Raw genomic sequence first — 21,821 nt, 5'->3', positions numbered from 1 at the left:
TGTCTGCAAGGAATATACATTCCTTTTTTCTTTAAAAGAAAGAAAACAAGAAAGTCCAGTTGCCTCATGGATAAAAAAAGCACCTTTGAGATAACCATGACCTGGAGAGAGAGTCTACAGAGACTCTCAAGTGTTTCCTCAGCTCCAGGTTACCTGTGGCTCTGCCACAGGAGCATATTAAGATGGTGTCTAAAATGAGTTCACAAAACACTTTAAGATGTGATTAGCTCACTTGGACTAAGTAGTTTGTGTGGACAGCATTATTAGGTAAGATCACTTAACTGGATTAGCTCAATAAAGCATGGTTAAGCCAATTATGGGTTAGGGAGTTGTGCAGATATAACTTGAAATTACTAAATGTTAACAACTAATCAGAAGTTGTAGGTGCTTTATAACATGGAGGTTTTTAAGAAAAGACTGGACAGACACTTGTCTGAAAAGATATAGGGTTTCCTGCTTGAGCAGTAGGTTGAACTAGAAAATCTCCAAGGTCCCTTCCAGCTCTTTTTTGATTGATTGAGGTGCTATTGATTATATACCATAAAGTCATTTTTGACTCCTAGTGACCACAATGAGTCCCTCAATCTTAATCTGTCCCTCACCTAGTCTTCCACTCACCTATCATCCAAGTCATCATTGCCGCTGTAACTGGGTCCATCCCCGTTTATTGCTCTTTTCTACCACCTTTCCCAGCATTACAGATTAAAAGAGATGAGCATTCTTGTACTCATTCTAACACACATGATGTGGAACAGTTATAATCAGTGCTGTTATAATCTCTTTATGGCAGAATTACATGCATTTATTTTGCAAGCTGGTAACTTTATGTCATTTGTATCAGTGCCGTATTAACATCCTAATTAATTCTTAAGTGTTAAATTTAATTGTGTTAATGTTTTCAGTAGTGAAAAGATTAAAGATTGGAATTTTTAAGAAAATGAAAAAGCAACTCATAACTTGAATCCATTTCTTATTATCAAGAAATTTCTTTCCGTTTACTTAAGATTATACTCTTTCTCAGCACCAGACTTGGTAGAGCCAAAGTTCTTCACAAAGTGACAAAGTCACTTTCAGAATACAGATATAGTTCATATTTACACCTTTAGCTATTGTATTTCTTTCCCAAAGTACATTAACAAATGCTATGGTTTGAAACAAAAGTAAAGTTGTATATCAAATTTCATACAATTCCAGCAGAGTAGACCAAATGTCCAACATTTTCTAAACTTTCTTCGAGAGTTCCAAAAGTTATGAAATAATACTTTATAATGAATTGATTTCATTCTTAAATCATACATATATTGTGTTTTAAAACCTGGATCCATTGATTTTCCAAGATTGGATATTCCAATTTTTCATTCCAAAGTTCCAGGATAATGAATAATAAATTTTATTCTGCATTTTTGGCTTCTTATAAATCTGATTATTGGTTTAAGTTTAAATGCTGCATTATAATTGATATGTTATCTTTCGCAATCTCAGATGCAGACTGCTCTCAAGAACACATGTGTAGACAGTGGCAATATTTAGTAGTGGCATTTAAAAAGATTGTGTGAAGGCCTTTTTTTAGACTGTTCTCAAAAATAGGTCTGCAATATTGTTGTATAAAAGCATTGATATGTTTCAATGATTTTCAGTGATACGTTTGATACAATATGTTGTATAAAGGCATTGGTTAAGATGGCTGGCTATAGAAATTGAATATCTAAATAAAAATCATGTGATATTTGAATGCTAGAAACCGCTACGGTTTTGAGATTCATGCTGATTCCATTCTCAGAATTGTATCTGCTCACAACAAGTTCTGTACTAGGTCCTTACAGTTTTTACCCTCATAAGACTAATGGGGGATAATTGAATCACAGCCAGCCTCAATAAAATCAGCAGTCTTTCAAGTAACTTTTCCTGCAGATGTTTTTTCCCCAAATTACATGCAAATTTATTCTAAGAATTGGTTGTAGTTGGAGAAACATTTTGACAATGAGAACAATCAACCAGTGGAACAGCTTGCCCTTGGAAGTTGTGGGAGCGCCATCACTTGAGACTTTCAAGAAGAGACTGGACTGCCATTTGTCAGAAATGGTGTAGGGTCTCCCGCTTGGGCAGGGGGTTGGACTAGATGACCTACAAGGTCCCTTCCGACTCTGATTATCTGTTATCTATTAAAAATGCCCAACTACTTTTTATCATCACATTTTATAACAATCCTTTTAGGCAAAAATACATTCATTTTACTATTAGTCAATCATGCATCTTGTTGGAAAGTAATCCATTAAGATGAGTAGTATTTTCAAGCTGAAAGAGTGGGTGTTAATCTCTGAACATCCAAGTGTTCATCAAATTTTTATTAGCTTATCCTAATGAATGTGGTTTGTTTGCTTCATAGGGTCTTGGAAACTCACAACGAGAATATGAAAAGCAGGTTGTACTCTACAGTATCCGCAATCAACTTCGGTACCGAAATAACTTAGGTGAGTAAAGAAATACAGAGTTGGGGAAGGGGAAATGTTTGGCAACTATGTTGTCAATACTGGCTATGATGAAAAAAACGATCCCTAATAAAAAAAAAATGTTGCTGAAGTACGTAGGCCAATTTATGAAGGAAAATCAAGAAATTACATCAATTCTTATTAATTTCTGTAAAACATTATAAACAATGAGAGCAACTAAAGGCAAGGTGTTTGGTTAGAATTTTACAAATGTAGATAATAAACCTATCACTTGTGTTTGTAAGCAATCTCGAATCTGAGCGAAATGGATGAGATGCATGCTTTAAATAAATACTCTGGAAGTTTTTTTAAGGTAATATTTTAAGTAGTATTCATTGAATTCTTTGGATTGGTCTTTCTTAATTAATTCCACATGCCACCAGATGCTAATATCTGAATACCAGCAAAAATTATTTACCAAGGCTTTTTGGTTACTTTTATATTGATTATTTATAGGAGAAAAAAAGGTCACATTTGTCAATAAACTAGAAACTTAAACCATTCTCTCTCTCTTTTGCACCCATGAGAGTGGACACATCTTAGATGATTGTGTTCATTATATACAGTGTCCCATACAAAAACTCAGTTCTGAGCAATGATATTGTTGACTTCCTCTTGGTTTCAAGGATTTTGGTTCTCATCATCCTTGGCCAGCACAAACCCAAAAGAATCCTGCATATATAGTAACTATTGTGTGGTACAATTTTTTTTAATGATTATGCATTTAAATTATGGAATTTAATTCTGGTTTTGATCTCAATTCCATCCACATTATTGCTATGTTTTATACTCTGCATTTTTGGTATTGCTGAAAATAATCTTGCAATAGACAGAGGTAGAGTATTAAGAGTCTCTCTTTGAGAGAGATGGGCCATTCATATAGATGAAATATAAATAAACAATTTCATAATAAACTAAGAATATAATTTTTCTCCCACTGGGATACAAATTTCAGTTTCTTATATAGATGCATAGGGTATTGTTCAGATTTGTGTGCAAGTAAAGTAGTTTGCATTGATGTCTTTATATCCCATTGGTACCCCATTTAAAAATGGAATTGCATTAACTAATGACTGTTCTAATGACTGTTCTAACATTCTAATGTTGTTCTGACATTTCATTTCTTCTCCAGTTAAGCACATCAAGAAAGATGAACGCAAATACTATGAGGATCTGTTAAAATATAGCAGAGATCATCTTATGTTGTACCCCTACCATTTGTCTGACATCATGGTGAAGGGATTGAGGATAACACCTTTTTCATATTACACAGGAATAATGGAGGTAAGCTTAGAGAAATACTCTTTAAAAATGCACTATTTCCTTCTATTGCAGTGTAATGTTTACCTACTGGAAACACATGTCTAGTGTTTGCTTTTTCTCAGGCTACTGGTACACGTTGGGGAACATTATATCCCTTTAGCTTCATTAGTACAGATAGTTCGCAACATAAGACCATAATGGAGCCTATCCATTATAGTCATATGTCATAGCGGTCGTAAAATGGTTCATCACAACCCAATTTTATGACATCGGTCGTTAAATGAGCCCATTGTTCACTATGGTCTGGTTTTTTCAAAAACCAGAAGTAACTTCCAATTTTCAACAAAACTGTTGTACAGTGCAGTCAGATGACCAGGGGATATTGCAGAATGCCCTAAATGTGGCCATGTTGCTGAGTGCACGAAATGCAGTCACATGACTGCAGCAAGGTACCCAACTGTAGGAATTTCATAGCCGAGTTGCAAACCCCTTACCTTTTTTAGGTAAGTCATAACTTTGGAATGATCACCAATGGTTGTATATTGAGCATTAGTTGTATTCCATTTGGGGATTTCCATTCAATTTTTTCCATCAAGGAAGCTGCTTCAAAGGAATAAACATATATAATGAGGATGAGATTGAATTGGCAGTTAATCCCAGTTTTCTTACCAGTGACAGTAATCAATCTTTAATCAGAATAGAGCTGGAAGGGAGCTTGGAGCTTCCAGTCCAACCCCTCGCTCAAGCAGGGGACCCTATACCATTGTAAAAAGGTGCCTGTGTAGTCTTTTCTTAAAAACTTCCAGTGATAATCAGCAATTTTCTGAAATAAAAGACTTAGGATTTGCAGTACATACTGATGTAGCATCAGGATACAGCTATAAAGTTTAAATAGTACAATGATTGAATTGACTTTGCGCTTCTTCTTCTTTTTCTTTTCACAAAGGACATAATGAACAGTGAAAAAAGTTATGATTCATTGCCTAATTTTACTGCTGCAGACTGTGAGTATAAACTTACATTCTGTTTACGTGTTAAATAAGTGCCTAGTTTTTAAAAATAATTTCCTAGTTTCAAAAGTCCAGCTGCCTGATAGTTCCTATTTTTGAAGTTGCAGCACTTGTTTAAGAGAGCTTTTGAACTTAATAGTAAATCTCTCCCATCTGAAAACAGAACAAAAGAGACAGTGATAAGAGAATAACATTGAGAAAGTTAACAAAATAAATTTTCTGCATGATCAGATGACTGTTAAATAGCTGTTTATTGTCTCAGCTGTAAGCCATAATAGATATATTTAGATTATTTAGGTGGTTTTACTGCAATCATTTTGCAGTTCATAACATGGCTTTTAACAGAGTTTGCTGTCAACTGACCAGTGCTCTGAATAATGTATCTATCTTTGTTTAGTTTTCTGATTAACTAATGTTCTAGTTAGATTGTTATAACATAATAAATGACTCTTGCAGGTATACCCGTTCTCTTTTCCATTGCACAAATACAGATCTTGGATTAAAAGCTCAGAATTCCAGGATAAACTTTAAAAACAATGCTTGTCTTCGATAAAAGCTGTTACAAGGATATATATTTTGTTTGAAATCTTCAAGTTGTAGGAGAATTAAGAAGGCCTTCTTTGTTCTAACTTAAAAAACAACTGCTTTCAAACAGATGTCCTTCAGATAATGTTCTTACGTAACTTTTGCATCAAGGATGAATGTAATTGATGTTTAGATTATTAGACTTATAAAAATGCATGATAATTCCAGACAAAATGCTTGTTTTCAATCAGCCAGAATATAATGACTGTCTTCAACTGAATGTTATTTTAATGACAAATGACGTTCAGATAAATCTATTGTTTTGCCCATTTATGGGTGCCTTTTTGGGTTGTAGAGCAAAAAGAAGTGGGGGGAAGCAATGTTGCATATTAGTAATAGTTTCTCTCAAAATAGAATTCTGTTTTTAAGAGATTTATCGCTTTTTTATTTTTTTCCCCAGGCTTAAGGCTTCTTGGCATAGGAAGAAACCAGTATATTGATCTGATGAACCAATGTAGGTCGTCAAAAGTATGTATTCTGTTTTCTCCATTTGATCTACTATTGGCCTCTTCTTTAGAAGTTGATATAAAAACAAATATGTTCATAGTTTTGAGCACTCGTACTGTCCCTAGCCTGTTTTGTTTTGTTTTTTGGTTTGTTTGTTTTTTTGCAAGCTAAAAGGAGTGTTTTCAGATTTCCAGTTCTTTGGCTTGGTGAGTTATGAGGCTACCCACAAGGACAGTTTGTTTTGGCAGGTTACAGTTGGCAGTTTATGAGATATTGGCTTGCCACTGTTTGCATCTGGTCATTTTTGCCAAGTTACAAGGGTCATTTTTTTTAGTCTATGGCTTTCCCTCAAATTCTGGAGGGAATGTAAATATGGCAGTAAATATCCTGCCATCATCTTGCACAACTTTGATATATATTTATTGATTAAAAAATATACCCTGCCTTTCAACAGAATGCACCTAAAATAAAAAGAACACAGTAGCACTGATCACACAATATTATAAATGTGTGACTGAATCACTTTCCCAGAAATAAAAGTGCTCCAATAGGGAGATGGATTCAGTTTGGCTGAATAGCTTTAAAATCTTGGGAAATCAAAAAGATCCCAGCCTTCAGACAGCTTGGAAAATGAATTGTGTGCCTCACTCCAAAGAGATTTCTGAAACCAGTTGCTTGCTCAGTTTCCTTGGAAAAGTGCTTCTGATAAGTCTCAGCACATGGAAAGCTTTCTTTCTTTCACTTATGGCTTGGAAGGTAAACCTCTGCATTTTTCAATTATGGGCAGTCCTTGACTTATGACCACAGTTGAGCCCAAAATTTATGTTGTTAAGTGAGACAGTTTTTAGGTGAATTTTGCCCCCATATTACAACCTCTCTTGCCATGGTTGTTAAATAAATCACTGCAGTTGTTAAATTAGTAATGCTGTTGTTAAGTGAATCTGGCTTTCCCATTGACTTCGCTTGACAGAAGGTCAAAAAAAGTGACCCTGGGACAATGCAACCATCATAAATATGAGTCGGTTGCCAAGCATCTGAATTTTGATCACTTGACCATGGAGATCCTACAATGTAAATATGAAAAATGGTCATAAGTCACGTTTTTCAGTGACGCTGTAACTTTGAACGGTCACTAAACAAAGTGTTCTAAGTTGAGGCTTGTATATCCTAAAATGAATGGGCAGCTAATAAAATTATTTCAACATATAGGGGGCGTGCATAAGCGCACCAACGTGCCTACCGTCCCTGTCCTATTGTTTCTCTTATTCTTTTATTTTTCTTATATGTACCCATTTCATGTATTCACAACTATGTATACACTTATACTTATTATCTTGTAAACAATTGGCAAATCAAATAAATAAATAAATAAAATAAAAATAAAATAAACATTGGCTAAGAAGAGCTCTCTAATGATGGCGATGGCAGGTCAATGTATAATACAATACAGTAAGGAGAACAAAGGTGATTAATGTGACCAAGAAAGGCAGGGTTCTCCAGAATGATCAGCTCCATGGGTTGAAGGGATTATAAGACATAAGACATAAGAATTTATTTGTCATTACACTCGCAAGCGGGTGCAACGAAATGAGGTGCTCTTCCACAAGTAAAACTGGACAAACACCACTAAAAAAGAAAAAGAAAAAAAATTAAACTAAACACAACCAACCATACAATAATCTCTATACAATTTAAAAAATGTAAATACCCCACTACTCTCAGCCATTAAACTCCACAAAAATCTTATGACCCCGCATTCAAGCTCAAAACTGCACTTGGATAAAAACTGCACTTGGATAAAAACATTGGAATTCTTATCAATAATTAAAGCAGTGTTTAATAAATTAATAAATTATTTTCATATAATAAATGTCTGGGAGTTGGTGACCAATCTAAAACTTCGTAAAGTGGGGGTCAGTGAGTTTGGGTACCCCTGATGCAAAGTTTAATTTGTAGACTCTGGATATCTATAATCCTTATCCCTATGTATTTATTATCATTGTCTTTGGCTTCTAAAAAATACACACAAATACTTTTTTCTCAGATGGATGCATGTGCTTCAGTTAAAAAGAACTTAGATTTATGTGGGTGGAAACTGAAATATGGACCAGAACCTACTACAGTCTCTCACTTCAGTCTACATCAGAGGTCTTGCAACTTTAAGACTTGGGGACTTCAACTCCCAGAATTCCCCAGCCAGAAACAAGGCTGAATGATAAGGAGAGTCTTATCAGGGAGAAGGGATGGTGTGCTTAAAGGTTTTGAGTGTTCTGCATTTGAAAACCTAATTTCTTCTTAAACCATTTCAGAAATTTTTTAGAAGGAAAACTGCCCGTGATCTGCTACCCATGAAACCAGTAGAAATTGCCATTGAAGCTTGGTGGGTAGTACAAGCCGGTTACATCACAGAGGATGACATTAAGGTATAAATAAAATTATTTTTTCCAGCTTAGTTAAAGTTACGCTTTGTAGGTGGACTGCTAAAAATTTACCTCCACTTCGAAATCATGAACCTAAAAACCTGGGCTGTTATGATCAGAAACTTTTTGTTTTGGTGAATTATGTTTGATAAAATTGCTTGAAAATCACAGCAGTAATAAACTGTGGCTTACATTTAATTTCATAAATTTAATTATGCAGTGTTTCAAATATATATATTTTATCTATCTATATCTTCCTACTAAGTACAATTTCATTAAGAGATCCTGAATTAACATGATAGAAAACATGCATCTTTTTCTAATGGAAAATTTATTCTAGCATTGAATCAAACAGTGGGTTCTCAGCATAGGCATAGATTGTGTTCTTCGTTGCCCACTCTACATCAAATAATTTTTAAAACCTTATGCATACATTGTTTAATACACACTTTTCCCATTAGATATGCACACCCTGGGAAAAAACTGCAGTTGATAAAATCATTGATTCAGGTCCTCAGCTTGCTGGAATCCTGGACTACAATATTGTTCACAGTGAGTTACATGTTTTTTTTTCTTCTAAACTAAAGAGTAATTTTTGCATATTATTTTTGAAGTTAAAATATTGGAAAGCATCCATATTATAGAGAATCAATGAGAGGAGAATAATTTGAGTGTTTACCTTTTGCTGTATGATTTTTTTCCCCGTTTTTATCAAGATTACGTGAAGTGTTAATACCACTTTATAATGCCTTGGTAAATACCTAATCATCTTTGTTGCTCTTTACTGTTTCTAGAGTCTCAACATCTGCATCCAGGAATATGGCATCCAATTTTGGTCACCATGATGTAAAAATGATGTTGAGACTCTAGAAAGAGTGCAGAGAAGAGCAACAAAGATGATTATGAGACTGGAGGCTAAAACATATGAAGAATGGTTGCAAGAATGAGGTATGTCTAGTTTCATGAAAACAAGGACTAGGGCAGGGGTGGGCAAACATTTTGGCTCGGGGGCCGCATTGACTTTTAAAATTTGACAGACGGGCCGGGTCAGCACAAGATTTTTGGAATCGCCCCCACCCTTCCCCCTTTTCCTCCTTCCCCTCCCCTCGGAGGCCCCTGAGTCAGGAGTTGCTACCGCCGGCGCGGCTCCAGTCCCGCGTTGCCTCGGGAAGGAAAGGCAAAAAGGAAGAGCCGCGGCGGTGCTTTGCAATGGGAGCAGCGGCACCGGAGGCTCAGGCTCAGCGGCTCCTGGTTTTGCCTTTTCCTTCCCAAGGCAACGCGGGACTGGAGCCGCACGCAGCTGCGCCGGCAGTAGCAACTCCTCACAGCCCCAGCCAGACACCTGAGCGGAGCCGGGCGAAACTGCCTGTTGCTGCTGCCGGAGCATCGCCGGTCGCCTCCTCCAAGCAGCCCACCCGCCCGCCGGGCTTCCCTCTGCCGCGCGGCTCGGGGCCAGGCGCAGCGCCCGCGAGTTAAAAGGAAGCCGAAAGTTGCTGGGAAGTTGCTCGGGTGCTGGGAGCAGGCTTTTAAAGTGCCGCCCAAGCAAAGTTTAAGCCTGGAAGCCCCGAAATCCGAGCAACTTCCCAGCAACTTTCGGCTTCGTTTAACTCGTGGGCGCTGCGCCTCGCCCTGAGCCGCGCGGCAGAGGGGAAGCCCGGAGCACCGCTGGTCGCCTCCTCCAAGCAGCCCAACTGCCCGCCTGCCCGCCGGGCTTCCCCTCCGCCGCACGGCTCGGGGCCAGGCGCGAGCACCCCAGGCATGATATTCTTCCGATTAAAATCGAATTCCAATTTTTTGGGGAATCGCCCCTCCTTTCCCCCCACCCTTCTTCTCCTCCTTCCCCTCCCCTTGGAGGCCCCGAGTCAGGAGTTGCTGGTGCGGCTCGCGCGGCTCCAGTCCCGCGTTGCCTCAGGAAGGGAAAGGCAAAAGGAAGAGCCGCGGTGGTGCTTTGCAACGCAGCAGCGGCTCCTGGTTTTGCCTTTCCTTCCCGAGGCAACGGGGACCGGAGTCGCGTGGAGCTGCGCTGGCGGTAGCAACTCCTGACAGCCCCAGCCGGATACCTGAGCGGAGCCCGGGCGGTGCGAGCGGAGGCCGCTGAGCGGCAGGAAAAGGGAGCTGGGCCAGCCACAGACCAGCCTCCGTGCAACACGCCGCTGCCTGGCCCCGGCGAGGAAAGCAGCGGGCATTCCCGGGCGCGCAGCGGGGGTCTCTTTGGCCGGCCCGATTTTTTTCAGAGCGGAATATCATGCCTGCCGCCCGCGAGTTAAAAAGAAGCCAAAAGTTGCTGGGAAGTTGCTCGGGTGCTGGGAGCAGGCTTTAAAGTGCCGCCCGAGCAGGACCGCCGAGCCGGGAAACGGGCACCAAGGCAGGGCAAGGCTCCACCAGCAGCGGCCTAGCTTTAGGTGGCTCCAAGCAGCCCGCCCGCCCGCCGGTGGAACCTTTCCCGCTCCTCGGCGGGAAGACGCTCCAGCCTGCAAGCTTTGCCTTTGCAAAGTTTAAGCCTGGAAGCCCCGGAAAAAAAAGGGGATCGGCGGGGACTCACCTTCGGAGAGGTCGCACTCGAAGGTGATTTCGAACTCCCAGCCAAGGCCTTTGCAAAGTTCTTTTCTTTCCTACCCGAGAGCGCTCCGCACTGTTTTGCAGCTTTGGGGGCCACGCGGCACAGGGCAATACGCCACACCCAGCGATTTTTTTCAGGGCGGGCCGGATTGGACAGACCAATGGCAGTGATTTTTTTCAGGGCGGGCCGCATTGGACAGACCAACGGGCGGATGTGGCCCCGGGCCGTAGTTTGCCCACCCCTGGACTAGGGGGTGACATGATAGCAGTCTTCCAATATCTAAGGGGCTGCCACAAAGAAGAGATGTTCACCCTATTCTCCAAAGCACCTGAATGCCAACAAGAAACAATGAATGAAAATGAATTGAGAGAAGCAACCTAGAACTAAGGAGAAATTTCCTGATAATTAGAACAATTAATCCTTGGAATGACTTGTCTCCAGATGATGTAGATGCTCCAACACTGGTGGTTTTTAAGAAGAGATGGGACAGCCATTTGTCTGAAATGATATAGAGTTTCCTGTCTGAGCAGGGGGTTGGACTAGAAGACCTCTGAGATCCCTTATAAGTCTGTTATTCTGTATCTTTGTTAGAACAGCTGATCCCAGTGCTTGGTCAGGTATTATTTGGGATTTCCCTTCAATTTAGAAAATAGTTTTGCTGTGCCATATTTGCAAATAGCCTTAATAATTAAAAAAAACTCTTCCAGCTCATGGAATAAGTGTCTCAATCATCTGAATCATGCTGCTGGAATTTAGTTGCAAAATGTAATCTGTCTGAAATATTTGAGCATCACACAAAACCAACAAATTATTTTTTATAACACTTGAGATTTTAGCATAATTATGTGTGACAATTGATAAACAGTGAAACCACATTTTAACAAAACCAATTTAAGTGGATTTTGAATGCAGTTAACCAAATTTCTATCCAGGCATCCTCCTGAAGGAAATTAAATTTATATTAATTTCACATCATTTCTGGCAATTGGCATAATAATATCATTAACCCTAAATGAGATCATTATGCAAATGGACATAACATTGTAAATTGCCGCAAATAACATAATTGACAATTTAACAGGCATTTGGAAATAATGGACATAACTCCTGTCTACTGGTCTGTTACAGCAAGGTTTCACTGCAGATACTTCTTCAGCTAAAATGTCTTTTTTCCCCAAGCTCTTCAGAGAACAGAGTTATGAAATGTATGTTTAATGTACAATAAAAGTACATGTAATTCATTACATACATGTACATTTAATTCTTGTTCAGAGATGGATTTGGATTTTAGTGAATCATATTTTAAGCAAATATTGCATAAGGATAAAATTGTAATTATACTGTAATTTCCCAGCTGCTTTTGTTTTGGAACTTTCATCTGAATATGTTCAAAGGAAATCTCTCATCGAAAAAGCAACATGCTTACATTGTGTGTTTGTGCATAATTGTGTGTGTGTGTGTGTGTGCCCATGTTTCCTAGTCCATTAATTTCAGTCTTGAAGAAAGAATCATGTTAAGGAAGGATACTTTAGAGCCATGTTTCTCAACCTTGGCAACTTTAAGATGTTTGCATTTCAACTCAAAAAATTCTTAAAGTTAACTTTAAGAGGTCTCAGAACCCAGATATCCTAAAGTTGCCAAAGTTAAGAAGGCTGCTTTAGAGAATGAGTTTTATGTCTCTCAAGTCTGTGCCATCGATGTATCCTGTCTTACTAGCACTTTTATCCAGTACTGTGCCATGCATGTAGCAATTTGGGTTAATTTTCAAAACAGCAACTGGGTTTAATTAGAATTAGAGGAAAATGTGGACATAACTGTCAGTATTCCATGTACCATTTTCTGAACTCTGTCTCACGTTCTTTGTTTCTCAGCACAACAAATTGAAGACACTGCATGAGAATCTGTTACAATAATGGGGTTCTTTTTTTGTATCCCTAGGCTTATATAATAAGGGGTTTATCTACCTTGATGTACCAATATCCGATGACAGTTGCATAGCAGGTAAGTGTAACTTTTTAAAAAAAAAACACCTGTTCAGGACATTGATACAATTAAACATATAATAGTTTAACTGACTTAATATCCCAAAGGTGCTTTTTCAAAAGGCAACTTGACTTTGTTTTTCCTTGAAGAAACTGTCAGAACTGAAGAAGCTTCTTGGATGAGAAGCAAAACATCTTCAAGGAAGAACAAAGTCAAGTTGCCTTTTGAAAAAGCACCTTTGGGACAGTCATGACATGGATGACTGAGAATCTCAATAGACCAGCGGTCTCCATTATTTCTGGCTTTGCAGACTGGCGGGGGGGGGGGGAGGGGATGCTTCCGTGCACTCACCTGTTGCTTGTGCAAGTGGAGCTATGCAGCATGAAACAAAATTTTTAAAAAGTTATATTCAGGTAGTTACTTATCAAGCACATCTAAATTATATTAAAGAAACCAAAATACCTTTACAATCCCCAAGGCGTGTCACAACCTTTGAGCACCTTTAACGTTTGGAAATTGAAAGTTGAAAAATTTGACACGCAAGCATGCGCCCCCACATGCATATGGGGCCGGGTTCCAAAGGGACCACAGCCCAGGAACCCCTGCTGTAGACCGTTGACTTAATGGTTTAATGACATAATGATGCTGAATTCCAGATTTCAGTTTCATTGCCTGCCAAAACACTTACTTTGATATTGCTGCATATTCCATAATTTAGCTTTTGTTGACCGATCCTAAGTCATAGTTAGAAGGAGGAAACAGTGCTTGTTCCAACCATATATTATTTCATTACCCTTCACCCTATATCTTCTTCCTAGCCTATTTGTAAGCTAAAGAAAAAAACTGAGCAAATGCATTTGCTTCATTATCATTATCAGTAATAAAAAAAACCAATAAAGTCCAAGGGCAACAATTGTACAGGAATCTTACATGAGAATTTTCATGTTGAAAAGCCTTACTGTCAACTTATAAAACATTCCTATGCCTGTTTTAGTAGTTGCCATAAAAAAAGGGAAGAGGGAGGAAGGAAATCTGGAGGAGCAGTGCAGCAGTTTGAAAGCAAACGTACATTCCAACTCTTATCTTTAAAAGATTGTAACTAAAATACCGGAGCTTTTGCCCGCAAATAGATTTAATTGGAGAACGTGGATGATGACACCCAGCCCATGAACGTGCTCAATTGGAGAATCTGGTTTATGAGACACCCAGGGGGGAGAGGAAAAACAAGGTCACAGATGAGTGTAAATTACGTATGCCAGAGTTGGCTTCATACAGGGCAGTGCCAGTATGTCGCCTGTAATAAATCCTTTGAAGTTTCTTGAAGTTTGGCTCTAGAATCATGATTTAATTAGGGTAATTGCTGGAATCCTGACACACAGTATATGTGTGATGGATATGTCCCATTTATGCATTTCATAGAGATGATTCTCAGCTTACAACTGTTCATTTAGTGACCGTTCAAAGTTACAACAATGCAAAAAGTGAATTATGGTTGTTTTTCACACTTAATGACCGGTGCAGCATCCCCGTGGTCATGCGATCAAAATTCGGGCACTTGGCAACCAGCATGTATTTTTGGCGGTTAAAACATCCCAGGGTCATATGATCCCCTTTTGCAACCTTCTGACAATCAAAGTCAATGGGAAAGCCAGATTCACTTAACAACCATGTTACTAATGTCACAACTGAAGTCATTCACTTAACAACTGTAGGAAGAGAGGTGGGAAAATGGGGCAAAACTCAATAACTGCCTCACTTAGCAATAGAAAAGTGGGGCTTCACTATGGTTGTAAGTCAAGGACCACCTGTATGTGGTAATGCAGAAGTAGAAAAATAAGTGTAAGTCTGTATCTCATTCACTTATGAAAGGCCAATTTCTCTTCTGAGACAGAAGCAGGAATTCTATTGTGTATTCTTTCTTTGATTAAAACGGCATTTCTTTTTTCTACCTAACAATATCCTTAAAAACATAGCTTTTCTTTTCAGTGCCACCACTGGAAGGATTTGTTATGAACAGAGTGCAGGGAGATTATTTTGAAACTCTGCTGTACAAGATATTTGTTTCTATAGACGAACACACAAATGTCGCAGAGGTAAGTCTTTCAATACTTCGCTGAGGTGATAAATCAACGCTTTTATCTGAGGCGAGAAATCAGTGCTCAGAAGCTTCTACTTATTTAGATTTTTTATTTGATTTTTCCTCAATTTATATTGTAGTGAATTTTAATTCCTGTAGCTGTCCAGAGTCCCATGGATGAAATGAGCAACCATATAAATATAAATTGTGAAAATATAAACAAACAAACAAACAAACAATTGGTTGTTGTAGTGGGTTGGCAACAGTTCTCCCAGGACTGCAGACAGACGCAGCCTTTTAGTCCTCAGTACAAATAGTCCTCGAGTTACAATGGTCTGTTTAGTGACCGTTCAAAGTTACAACGGCACTGAAAAAAAGTGAATTATGGCCGTTTTTCACAGTTTCAACCTTTCCAGCATCCCCATAATCCTGTGATCAAAATTCAGATGCTTGGCGGCGGGTTCATATTTATGATGGTTGCAGTGACAAGGGGTCATGTGATCGTCTTTTTGCGACCTTCTGACAAGCAAAGTTAATGGGGAAGCCAGATTCACTTCACAATCAGTGCAGTGATTCACTTAACAACGGTGGCAGGAAAGATCGTAAAGTGGGGCAAAACTCACTTAACAAATGTTTCACTTAACAACACTTCTCAACCATTTGATGCCACTAGTCTCATGAGGAGCCAGTTTGTGACCTTCCCATCATCTCCCACTCAATCTCTATTACTGTTCTGACCCAAACCCTTGCCCAATAAAACAAACACGAACCAAAGGGAACAGAAACCTTTAAATGATTCTTATGAATCCCCGGTTAAAAGGCTGCTGCAAACTAATTAACTTTGATAAGCATGAGCCTTGCCAAAACTGTGCAAGGCTGCCAAAAATAACAGATAAGTTTACCTAGAAATATTTTACAACACAAGAGTCTTCAAATACCAACTAAGATACTGCAATGTCCACAAGGCTCGAGTTTCAAAACATCTTTGCTTCCTGCAAAGAACGCCCGATTCACAGCTGGCTTTTATCTTCTTGAAGGAGGGGCCATTACCTTGCAGCCTTACTCCCAAGTCGCCCGTGCTGCTGCAGCTGCTCTTTCCTGCGAGCAGCCCTGGGCGCACGCACACTTGGCACAGGCTCCTCGGGAACTTCCTCATCGCTGCTGCCAGCCCCCACAATATCTAAAGCCAGCAGTCCACTCCCTAATGGTCCTGGCCCCTCATCTGAGTCCTCGCTCTCCTCAGCCATCCACACCTGCTGCTGGCTAACCACAACAATTATGGAGATGATGGTGTAAGATCGCTGTGCTAAATTGGAAAAACAACCAGAAGAACGTGGTGCTTCTCCCTCACCATTTTTGTGCTAATGGAAAACATTTTCCAATAGAAAGTATGATTAACTCAGATTCCTAGCTACATGTCATAAATCCTTGAAATGACTGTAAAATGAACTGTAGCTCTGAAAATACTTCAACTTACTCCTCTGAAATCTGCCTTCACATTAACAAACAAAGCTAATTTATGCTAGATCAGACTATCAACCAAATTTTGAGCCAAGGGACTTTAGGCCCAAAGGGGTTTCGAAATATATATTGTGCTGCTTCCAATTGCATGAAAGCTGCTGAGATTGTGAAATTGTGTAAGAATGCATTTTCCATAAGGTGCTGCAGATTTATCATTGCGGAATGTATTGATATCTTAAGCCTCTGCTAAACACTGGAAATGTATTTACAATAGTATTTGAAATGTTAAATATTCCAAGAAAACATTATATAATTCAGTCATTTGGCTCTCTTATATGGTCAACATTGAATAAGTGTGACATTTTTAATGACGTATATGAACACAATTATCAATAAACCTTACTTATTTTGTATATTTTTCAGCTAGCAAATGTCCTTGAGATTGATTTGTCGCTTGTAAAGGTAGGCCTCCACTTTATTTAATTAAATAAGAGAAAAGATTAACTGTTCTGTTGCTCAACGTCTCTCTCTTTTTCTCTTTCTAAAAATTGTTAAAATACAGCATGCTGATAGAAGGATGTTGTTTTCTTTTCCAGAATGCTGTTTCCATGTATTGCCGGCTAGGGTTTGCCCATAAAAAGGGTCAAGTAATAAACCTGGATAATCTTCATTTATCTTGGCGGAACGTTCCCTCCATAAACAGGCTAAAGTAAGTATAAAAATATAATTTTACACTGAAAGCAGAGAGGATAATTTTCCCAGCTTCCTACCTCAGTTTTACTCTGTGTTTGAGCATTTATCCAAACGCTGTTCTGAAGAATCATAGTAGATAATAGTCAATAATATGCATAGAGCAAGGTTTCTCAACTTGGCAACTTTAAGATAGCTGGCTGGAGAATTCTGGGAGTTGAAATCCAGGCGTCTTAAAGTTGCTAAGGTTGAAAAACACTGGTGTAGAGGATTATGTATATGAGAGTTGTACTCATTTGCAAAAAGTTGCTTCAGAAAACTTGGCGGTAGAAAAATAGCTCTCATTTCCAACTTTTAAAATGAGCTATATCTTTCCCCCGGATTGTACAGTGGCCCTGTATGGCTGTGATGCACAAAAAAGACACCGTTGCCTTAAATTGCAGTCAAGTGATACCTTTATATTCTTCTAAAAGTAGTTGTACTTTTTGGAATCAAAGTATTCCTAAAATATTCTTCCAAAAGCTACTGTACTGTTTGGAATCGAAGTATTTCTAAAAGGTGGACTGATATTTTGCTTTTCCACCAAGAGATCAGTAGATGATGTTCAAGGCAGCCCACAAACTAGCTGATAAAAGTTAAATGCAGTAATGCCATTGAAATATAATTACGACATGTGCAAATACCAAATATGGTATCTCTCTCTTTCTTTCCCTCCTTCCTACTTTATCAACCGAAAACCCAGTGATCCATCCCAGGCCCCCTTGCCTGAATTAAAATATTGATGCCTGCCTGCAGAAGGAACATAGCAGGGAGCTGCTCTGTCTTTCCTGGCAAATTCTTTTACCTGAGGTTTTTTTTTAATGCTTTCCATTCAAATGCAAGTAGTCCATGACTTAAAACCCTTCATTTAGTGTCCATTCAAAGGTACAACGGCACTGAAAAAAAGCGATTTATGACCATTTCCACATTTACAACCGTTGCAATATCCCCATGGTCACGTGATCAGAATTCGGATGCTTGGCAACTGGTTCAGAATTACGACAGTCATGAGATCCCCTTTTGCAGCCTTCCGACAAGCAAAGTCAGTGGGGAAGTCAGCTTGACTTAACTGTGTTACTAACAACTGCAGTGATTCACTTACCAACTGTGGTGAGAAAGGTTGTAAAATAGGGCAACACCCACTTAACAACTGTCCCGCTTAGCAACAGAAATTTTGGGCTCAGTTGTGGTCATAAGTGAAATCGTATTCTCGTGCTGGTTGTCCAAGATCTAACATCAAGAGCCTTAGCGCAGGTGTGTCAAACTAGCAGCCCGTGGGCCAGATATGTCAGAACCAGGCCACGCCCACCCAAGCTCCACAAATGGTAAAAACGTCGCGAAACATCACGTGATGGCAACATGACATGGAAAATTTGACACCTGTGGTCTAATGAAATATTGGGTAAGGTGAAAATTAAGAAACTGCCACTTTAAAGAAAAGCTTGGCTAGTTTACTGTAATCTTATCGTGAAACATAGCAAGAAGTATATCACAGACCCTTATGGATTGCATTCCAGCATCATCAATTTTTATCTCTTGGGCATATAAAAAAGGGCTTTCCTTTTTAAGGACCTTATGTCCTTGGCAAACTCCTAGTAAAGTTCTGATGCAGTTTGATCTTATGATGCAGTTTGATTTTATGGTGAAATCAGCAAAGTACAGAGTCTAATCCTATACACGCCTACAAATAAAAGCCTTTGAATTCAATGGAGCCTCTTTAAACTTTCAAACACACAGCTAAAAAGGCTGCCACTCATTGTCACAAAGAAAAAGCGCCTTTACATCTTTCCATTTCCAAAACTTTGTTCTACAGAATCGCTTCACAAAATAAATAAAGAGTTTTTTTTCCTTTTCACTGATTAAAACCAGTTCCCCAGAGAGGTCTAATTTAATCTGTGGGTTCGGTGATAGCAAGCTAGAAGCTCGGATAGTGAACGTTGGGACTGTAAGAGCCTAAAAACATAACTCAAATCTCTGCCGAGAGCCTGTGGACTTCTAGAATGGTTATTCTATTTTGAGATGACCGTTCCGCCTATTTTCACAACCTCAGTTATTCAGATCAGTTGCTGGGGCACAGCGGCGGGAGGGATCTTCTGTTTCAGATCCTGTTTGTAGACTCCTCAGGAGGCAGAAGCTTGACTTACAAGATTCCAGATTAGGAAGTCATCTGATCCAATAAGACTCTTCCTATGACACATTTTCCCCCTTGTCAGAACAACCCTGGACCCACAGAAGATGCTGTTATCCTGGGAGAGTGGAGAAAGCAGGAGTCCTGTCCAAGAGGCTGGCTCTTCTGCCACCGATACAGATACCAACAGTCAAGATGACCAAGGTGAGCAATTTAGGTGCTGACTGCTAGTTTATTAGTTGCAGTTCATACCATTCCATGCCTCTCATTCATAGGCCTGGCATCTTCTGATCTCTGCTGGCAACGTGTCGCAGGGATTCTTTCACTGACTGCAGGAATTGCAAGGATTTGTTTCAGACATGCCAGTCTCGGAGTGCAAGTGGCATTGAAGGGAAAAACCTAGCAGTGAAGTGAGAGCCACTGATTGAGAAAAAAAAAACCACGCAGTAGATTACGTTATATTTTGTGGATGAATCTCCCTGTATTCTTTTAAGGTGAAGATTCCATCCTTATCTCACGCTAAACCACTACATCTGCAGGAAGGATGTGTCTTGTCTTATCTCCAGCTGAAAGCCAAAGGAAATGTGGCTTTTGTTAGGTTCTTCAAGGCACCTTACCCAAATAAGAAATCACCCAATGTAGTTTCTCGGCTGCCTAATGTAGTCAGAATTGCTCACAGATACTATGATTGTGATACACAGGATTTTCTGTCAATTAAATTTCTTGCCTTGATATTTTTCACAGCCTATTTGCATTTCAGAGCACCTGAGCATTGGCTGTTAGATATGCTGAGATACTTAAGGCCTTATTCACTATCAGGTTTGGTGCTTAAGTACTATACAGATAATCCTCGACTTACGACCACAATTGGGACCATTTCTAAGCAAGATGGTGGTTAAGTGAGTTGAGTTTTAGGGCCTTTTTTGCCGTGATTGTTAACTGAATCACTGAAATTGTTAAGTGAAAAGCATAGTTGTTAAGCCGTTATTAAGACTTTGCTTGTCAGAAAGACAAGATCGCAAATGGAGATCATATGATGCCAGGATGCCACAAATGTTGCCATGTGCCCATAATTTGAACACATGACCATAGGATTGCTGTAACAGTCATAAGTATGAGTATCAGTCACAAGTCACTTTTTACAATTGCCTTTGCAACTTCAGACAGCTACTAAATGAATGGTTGTAAGTAGACTGTTGTAAGTAAGTTGTAAGCTCTGTGTAGTATTTCAGGTTTTAATTGCAAGAGTGACACAAACCTACAGTATAATAGCACATCAGCTGATTTAGAGCAGGGGTCTCCAGCCTTGGCAACTTTAAGACTTGTGGACTTCAACTCCAGTCAGCTTCTCTGCCTGAGGAATTCTGGGAGTTGAAGTCCACAAGTCTTAAATTTGCCAAGGTTGGCGACCCCTGATTAAGAGCATGTCCCAATGGCTGGTGGATGAGGGCAGTAGAGAGCGATTTGCTCAGTTTGGCAAGCTGTCCATCACACTGTTTGACGCTACCCCAACTAGGTGGTGAGTCCAAAAATAGGGTAGGCAGTTCTGATTGGTAGAATTCATTTTCTATTGGATTGATTTTTTTAATTATTATTTTTTGCTTTCCAAGGTGACACAGCCAGTGTGAACAGCTTAAGTCTATCTACTGCACACACAAAGAGGATAGCATTCCTCTTCGATTCAACTCTGACTGCCTTTTTAATGATGGGGAATCTTTCGCCGGTAAGATAACTTGCTCAGTCTGGTTGAACTCAAGATGTCGACGTGTCCTTGGATTTCTTTTATTTTAAACGGGATTGTGGATCAGTTTTAAAGCACTGATTATCACAAATGGCGTTCAAGAGGCCTTTTTAATCTATGTTCTTCTTCCAGGTGCTTTTTACCTCTTAATTTTATATCTGCAAATGAGTAACGATGCATTTTTGTCTTGCAGAATTTGAAAAGTCATGCAGTCACCATGTTCGAAGTAGGAAAACTGTCCGATGAGTCACTGGACAGTTTTCTGGTGGAACTTGAAAAGGTAAAAAAAACCAACAACCCTGACCCCTGTGAGTTTTTACACAGCACAATTCTTGTGGCAGTGATCAAAACGTGACAGGAATTCTGTCTTGCATTAAAGTCTTTCTAGTTACAGCATACAAGTCACTCCTCAAAATCCAAAGATCATACTACTGTGACCTTTCTTCCTTTCCCTGCTGGACAAAGCTTTACAAAACTTTGGAACAGTTAATAGGATTATAGAAACCTGCTTGAGGTACTGTATCCAGTTGACAGGCATGTAGAAATAATATTGCCCATATTAAGCAATAATATATTCTCCCTCTATCCCACCCCCATTTATTTTCTTAGTATACCTCAGCACATGGTGTGGGGGGTTTGTATCAAACATAACTGAAACCCTGGATAATTGAATTGCTAGCAAAAAAAATACGAAAAAGCTTTGCTCATTACAGGTAGTCCTTGACTTCATTCATTTAGTGACCATTTAAGGTTACAACGGCACTGAAAAAAAGTAACTAGTCACCCTTTTTCACACTTACAATTGTTGCATCATCTGCATGGTCACATGATCAAAATTCAGGCACCTGGCAGGTATTTTTGACAGTTGCAGTGTCCAGGGGTCATGTGTTCACTTTTTAAGACCTCTTGACAAGCGAAGTCAATGGGA

At 39.3% G+C, this 21,821-nt stretch overlaps 1 protein-coding gene across 1 annotated transcript in view; it reads left to right on the top strand.

Annotated features, from left to right (window-relative positions):
* Positions 1-21,821, top strand: part of FAM91A1 (family with sequence similarity 91 member A1) — a 41,015-nt gene that overhangs the window by 1,175 nt on the left and 18,019 nt on the right. The window contains exons 2-14 of the mRNA XM_026679104.2: positions 2,387-2,471; positions 3,622-3,773; positions 4,699-4,756; positions 5,748-5,815; positions 8,104-8,217; positions 8,676-8,766; positions 12,713-12,775; positions 14,744-14,850; positions 16,719-16,757; positions 16,892-17,004; positions 19,238-19,356; positions 20,763-20,875; positions 21,087-21,173. Coding sequence (XP_026534889.1) covers positions 2,387-2,471; positions 3,622-3,773; positions 4,699-4,756; positions 5,748-5,815; positions 8,104-8,217; positions 8,676-8,766; positions 12,713-12,775; positions 14,744-14,850; positions 16,719-16,757; positions 16,892-17,004; positions 19,238-19,356; positions 20,763-20,875; positions 21,087-21,173 — 1,209 coding nt within the window. The remainder of the gene's footprint in view (positions 1-2,386; positions 2,472-3,621; positions 3,774-4,698; positions 4,757-5,747; positions 5,816-8,103; positions 8,218-8,675; positions 8,767-12,712; positions 12,776-14,743; positions 14,851-16,718; positions 16,758-16,891; positions 17,005-19,237; positions 19,357-20,762; positions 20,876-21,086; positions 21,174-21,821) is intronic.

The sequence above is a fragment of the Notechis scutatus genome, chromosome 3 (genome assembly GCF_049901735.1).
Source record: "Notechis scutatus isolate UNSWTSFEM ecotype Mainland chromosome 3, rNotScu1.2, whole genome shotgun sequence".
Classification (NCBI taxonomy): Eukaryota; Metazoa; Chordata; class Lepidosauria; order Squamata; family Elapidae; genus Notechis; species Notechis scutatus.
This window is presented reverse-complemented; position numbering and strand designations above follow the sequence as displayed.